Below are 6,805 nucleotides of genomic sequence, written 5' to 3' on the forward strand. Positions count from 1 at the left end.
CTCGGGGTTCCAAGAACTTCTTAATCATTGTAATTATGTTTTAGCAACCAACATCGTTGGCAAAACAACTTCTGTTGGAAACCGTGGTGTTTATGTACAAAATCAGCGATCGACGCATGCGTTGCAAACGAGGTACTACATCCAACATCTTGAATCTGGATCCCACATATCACAAAACTCCTATAAATATATATGATAGACTTGTTCTTTCAGTTTGGGTATCATCTTCTATACCCTTCATTCTCTTTGTGATTGTGTCCCAACTAATAAACTAGGGTTCTATTACAACTATGGCACTCTGTAATTTGATTTTGGGGCTACATCTAACTGTTACATCCTCCATAATGAGATATTCTAGACCCCTTATGATTATGGTTGGTTACATTCCACCTTTTAGAGTAGGGTTTAAAGGAATAGCACACTGTTTGGTTGTTAATTCAATCCTCATCGCCAGCCTTTACTGTTATACCCTGATTCTGGTCAATGTTCGTATTTTTACGGGCCCGATTATATGATTTTTTTCTTTTTCCCATGGTTCAATTGCATGTTCTTGTACACCACTTCCCTTGTCATTCAAAATCATGGCCACTTCCCTCCTAAGTTATTTGTTTTTGCATTGTGAGCCAAACCACCATATCCTTACATGCCTCAAACTTCATATCCTATCCAAACTCTTCAGCTAGTTTCCCTTCTTAAAGTGACCTTGGGAACAAAGGGGACCTCCACATGGACTTGTAGAGTCAATTACCTCATCCTAATCTTGAGGACAAGACTGTTTTTAATGGAGTAGTAGTGATGAGAATGAGCTATAATGGAAAAGTAACTTATATGTATTCTCAAGGGGGGAAAGGGAAAATAATACAAGTGGCTAAAGTATAATATTGTGGTAGTATAACTAATACATGAATGTAAAGGATTGTGAGAGTTAGAATTGAGTTTGTTTATATCATTAAGGCTCATGTGTGATGCATGGAGAGAGGGCATAGTCCAGGATTATCTTGTAACTTTCCTTTTACACTTCAGTAATACAATCGTTCTGTATATTTTGTTCGTATTATCTTCCCTAAATCCAATCTATCATAATCAACCCATATCAATTCCTATCAGTGACCAAAGTCAATAAGGGGTCAATAAGGGGTGACCGGGCTCAATAACTAAAAAATATCCGGACAAAATACTGAAAATTTGCCCGACGAAGCGAAAAAACGGCGTAACCGGGGACACTCTACCCCATGTTAAGCAACACCCCTATGTGAAGGCCTTTCTATCTTACGAGGAATTCTCCATACCATATTACCCGACTGAAGGCCCTTTAGTAATTTTAAAAGAATACTTTAAACAAATAGTTACATATAATTTTTAATACAATTAATATACATTAACAACTTTTAATCAAATACTTGTGTATTACTACCTACAATTACTCTATAACCATGGCATTAGACTCAACGTCATCAAGATATCTTTTTCTAGAATTTGGTTAATAATTTTTTTTCCGTCAAAAATATGTTAGAAAGTATCACTTGGCCGACGGAGTGGCGTTGATACTTGGTGGAGTGGCATAGACGTGTAGTAGGAGGCAAGGTTGTTATTTTTTTATTTACTGTTGAACAGTTCCTAAACTACACATGTTAAATATACTGAAAGCCCCTATTGTGGGGATTGAATCCTCATCCCTTAATACAAAGGTGGTACTTGTATCATTAGGCTAGATCCCTTTGGTTATTGTAAGATTTGGTACGAGTCTGTTGTAATTTTGATTTGTAAGGTTATTGTGCGCCTTCATAAAAACTGAATATTAAAGAGATATCCAATTCATATATAAGAATTGAATTTTTGGGTTTGATTGTTTTATTCTCTCTTTCGTTATAATTGAAACCAAATACAATCAGTTTTATTTATTTTGGCTAGGCTAAAGTTGATCATACACCTATAAAACGTGGAATCCGGCTCCTCATAAATTCGCAAATGGAAGATGGGGACTTCCCTCAGCAGGTTTATCAATTGTGTTTTTTAGTTATTCCTCAATTTTGAAATATTTTTCAATTGATCATATGCCTAAATATCATTTTATGATTCTTTAACATCTTTCTTTGAGTTACAGGAAATCACAGGTGTTTTTATGAAGAATTGCACCCTCAATTACTCATCATTTCGAAACATATTCCCAATATGGGCTCTAGGGGAATACCGCCACATTGTCAAGCGTGCATGAAACTCTTTATATTACTTATGTTTTCTTTTTATGGCCATTGATGTTGTATTTGATGTCACTTTATGAATAAGACTATCATACATGTAAAAATAATGAGATTAAGAGCAACACTTTAAAAGTGTATATGGTTTGAATATTTGAATAATATCATTAACTCAAAAAAACCCTAATATATAAGGTAAATAGTACAGCTAATGGGCCAACAATAAAGGCCTCAGATGAATACAAAAACATAAAATCTACACAAATATATTTTAATAATCTTCCGTAGTTCGAGTGGTAGTAGGACAAACATTGAAACTAGATATGAAGTCTTGGAACAATTGGTGATAGAGCCATTTAGTAAGGATATTTGCATATTGAGAGGTAGATGGTACATGAAGAACCCAACATGGTCAATATACGCGTTTTCACGAATACAATGGATGCGCATCTCGACATGCTGGATCCACCGATCTTCAAATCTCTTCTTTGAAGGTACACTTCAAACATGTTATCGTCCATACTAAATAATGGTAGCTTTGAAAATGGGAACAAAAGGCTCAAGGAGTAGATTATGTGATCAATTAGCTTCAGTGACCGCATTTTAAAAAACAATAAAACTCAACCATAATAATATTAATCATAACGTAAGAAGCTTAGCCTCGACGGGCCAAAAGAAAGGCATCGACACATGGTTGGCACTAGCACATGGTTTAATTATACTTTTTGACACTCAACAAATGATGAAACGCTTTGGAACTGTTGAAACTCGATCAATATAATGTGAGGTGAGGAGTGGAATCGATGAGAACTTAGGAAATGATATCCTCTATTATTGAAAATTTAAGTCAAGCATGGCCTACCAACATGTAGGCACGGTCATGCCATTATCTATGTTCGAATAGATTATTGTACGACATGACAGTTTCTTTCAGCACAAGTGTACCTTTCTTCGAGCACGAGCGTGACTTCCAATAATCGTGTCGGCCCAACCATGAAAATGCAAAGGCACAGACATCCATGTTTTATAATTGTTTCGACTAAGTCAAGCTCTTGGTCGACACAATTGTGCATTCCTGAAATCATGTTGTTCAAACCATGCTCCTATGTCATCACAGTTGTGTTAATCTGTTTGGTCAATGTTTTGATAACGCACAACTCGTGTTTCGGTTCCTGTATCTTGGAGTAGCATGAGTGATTAATGTCGAAGGGTTAATCAAAAATATTTATAAAATACATTTACCCGTAAGGGCAAGTAAGGTGTCGAATCTACAAGGAATCAGTTGAAAGTATAAAGAACAATTGTTTACTAATTACTCAACTAAGGGTATTACAAACAATGTCAAACATTTTAATGATTTGATTATGAGAATACTTTGAGCAAAATCGTTAATGTAACTTGTGAAATCAATAAGAGAACTAGTGACCACAATTGAGGTTCAATTTATGCATGAACTAACTAATTATAACTTTTACTAATTGGAAAATCACATAGACATGACTTGTTCGTTAGAATTAATATATAATCACCAAACGTTGTAATTTGGCTATGATGATTCACATAACTTAATCCGATGGATTGACACAACTGAACTTGGTTTACCTAATTACTAGCACTTTGTATAAAACCTAACAACTATCAATGGTTAATGATAAACGGTTCAATGACGAAAAGAACCTAATCATAAATGTTGATGAACTCAAAACAAATAACTGATGACAGTTATAAATACCAGAAAAATAGCTAATAAACATAGATTCAAATAACTAGAAGCCTAATCAAAACATAATCCAAATGCATGTAGAAATCACAAAATAATCAATTCTTAGCACAAACCCCACACCCTAGGTGGTCACAAATGATTTAGCCTTGCCTTTGCATCACCATAAGCTCGATTGCTGGTTGGAATCTTGGAATCATGGAAGAACTGATTATTGGGAAGTGTAAAAATAATGAAGAATTGATCCAAAATTGTCCCTGATGGCAGAGGTAACAAGAGCATACTACCTAATGTGAAAACATGCTAAATCTTGAAAATCATGAAAATCATATTGTGCGCGTCCAGAAGGCCGTAAGCTATGGCCCGGCCGTAGCTTACGTTGGTTAGCTCTGCCTTACAACCATCACAGTCTACCGTACAGCCTTCTTTTATGCCCAATCAGGGTCGTAAGCTACTAGCCAGTAGTCAAATGTCCCGTTTTTCATTTTCTTGATGCTCGTGAGTCGTTCCAATCCGTCGGTTGCTTTCCCTTATCTATAACTTGATTAATCAACATCTTGAACGATCCAAATTAGCTCATTTAAAATCCAAACACCTATACACATAAAACCAATCAAAGTAATCATGTTCGATATAAATAAACAACTAAAATACACGATATCAAAACTAAAAACATAGTCTTTTAAGCACTTATCACATCACCACACTTAACCTTTTTCGTCCCAAAAAGAATTGCAATGGAAGAATAATCGTATATTAGCTTTCAAAACATTTAGGTTACTTGATTAATAACATATTAACATAAAAACTGTGATTAGCGGTATCTTTTTCCAATTAACCCCTGCCACTAATTTATCAAGCCCCAATTGCATTAGCATTTAAGCATTGACTGGATCATTAAATCTATGTGTCTCACACTTAAAAAGTCATAGCTCCCCTAAACCCATCTCACGTATGTCTCAGCTAGGATCAAAGCAGACTACCTCAACCTATCACTTTAAGCCAAGAACTCTTGAATGGTATGAACCAATTGCACTTTCGTGGTTTTAGGATGAATGAATGATAATATGAAGGTGTCACACCCTGTCGTGGGGGTCTGGGAATTTCATGGACAAATTGTTACCAAATGTAAGCAGCAGAATATTATTGATGAAATTAAGTTACAGCACATTATGTACATAATACAAGGTGTAACTACACAACTATTTAATCTCTGACACTGCTTCGATCTCGTGTTAGGCTCTACTAATCTTCTTGGCACCTAATCTCCATTGTTCATGTTCGACATAAGCCTCTATCCATATGCGTATGCATTACAAATCTAATCGAATTTTCTATCTATATAAGGTATCTGATTACATGCAAAAAAAAAGTGTCAACTAAAAAGTTGGTGAGTTCGTGAGTTTTGCTTACATACACATAATGTAGTTAAATTATAAAAGCGTAAAAGTTGTGTGTGTATAAGTATAAAGCATGGTGCACATTAATCAAGTCCACAATCAATCCTGCATCTGGTCCTAAGCCCCCCTATAACTACAATCGAACGTCACCCGCCCCCGATTATTACTGTAACATCCTACTTTCGATAAGAAATAATAAAATAAATTTCGTTATTTTATAGTGTGTCGTTTATCAGTTTAGATAATAAATTGTAAAAGGTTGGGCTTGGACTTTAGAAGATGAAATAAGAGATGGAATGAGCCTTAAGTCCATGGGCTTAAGGGAGTATAAATACCCCTTAAACCTTAGTCCTTTCCATTTTTTTCAATCTCCACACCATAGCCTACACCATCAAAAACACACACTAACACCATCCTATATCCCGAGACAAGATCCGAAGGTGAAAACCCGAGCTTGTTGGTGCTGGAACATCGTAACGAGCCAAACCTACATCAAGACTAGCTCGAGTTCGTAAACCGACTCGTTTAAGGTACGTTTATAACGAGAACTTGTTCATTTAGGTTCGGATTCATTTAGAAATCATAGATCTGTTTAAGTATGGTGAAAACGAATCTAATGCAACAAACCTTATGGAAATTCGTTAATATTTGATGGGTTAATCGATTGATTAAGGAGCCGAATGTATATATGTGTAAATCGCACCATGTAAAACCTAATATTTGGATGATTGGTGGATTGGGGTTTGTAGGCGAGGTGAATCCGAGTTCAATGGTACCAAAATCATGTTGTTTCATCATGATTTGAAGGGTTAATTGCAGATCTGACGAGCGCTGACTGTTCTTGTTCTTATCGATTTTGACTTTGACCCCTTGAGTCAAAGATTTGGATAAGACTGATTCTTACGCCCATTTGTTATGATTAAGATAACGAATTTGGTTATTCGTTACTCGCCAATTTGTTATGATTAAGATAACAAATTAGGGTATTCGTTACTCGCCAATTCGTTATGATTAAGATAACGAATCAGGTGATTCGTTAATCACCAATTCGTTATGATTAAGATAATGAATCAGGTGATTGGTTACTCACCATTTCTCTAAGATAAGATAACAAATCATGCCATGTTCAGGTAAGGAACTAGGCCATGTTCAGATAACGAATTAGGTTGTGTTCAGGTAATGAAAGAGGCTTAATTCGTTATAACCCCAGCTAGGGGCTCTGCCCCTTGGACCCCTCTAGGGCCTGCCGCCCCTAGAACCCCGCTGCCAGGGGCGCTGCCCCCGGACCTCCATCCGTCGAGGGTTATAATTAAACTAGAAATACGATATGAGTAGTGATAGTTAATTGATACATGTAATTATTATACAGTTAGCCATGCACAACTAAAGAAAGGTATTACCATTAACTCTGAACGTAACCACATTCAGGTGAGTTTCTAGCCCCATTCCTTGTTATGTTTTCGGGGCTGTGTGCATACTCGATGTGA

General features: G+C 36.1%; 1 protein-coding gene across 1 annotated transcript in view; it reads left to right on the plus strand.

Moving 5' to 3' along the window:
- The window catches only part of LOC143557393 (lupeol synthase-like), a 29,322-nt gene extending 26,519 nt beyond the window's left edge, over positions 1-2,803 (plus strand). The window contains exons 18-19 of the mRNA XM_077046477.1: positions 1,912-1,995; positions 2,105-2,803. Coding sequence (XP_076902592.1) covers positions 1,912-1,995; positions 2,105-2,215 — 195 coding nt within the window. The 3' untranslated portion in view covers positions 2,216-2,803. The remainder of the gene's footprint in view (positions 1-1,911; positions 1,996-2,104) is intronic.
- Positions 2,804-6,805: the final 4,002 nt, after the last annotated feature.

Source organism: Bidens hawaiensis, unplaced genomic scaffold (genome assembly GCF_021521415.1).
Source record: "Bidens hawaiensis isolate Kalapana, Puna unplaced genomic scaffold, B.hawaiensis_p1.1 tig00018953_1, whole genome shotgun sequence".
Classification (NCBI taxonomy): domain Eukaryota; kingdom Viridiplantae; phylum Streptophyta; class Magnoliopsida; order Asterales; family Asteraceae; genus Bidens; species Bidens hawaiensis.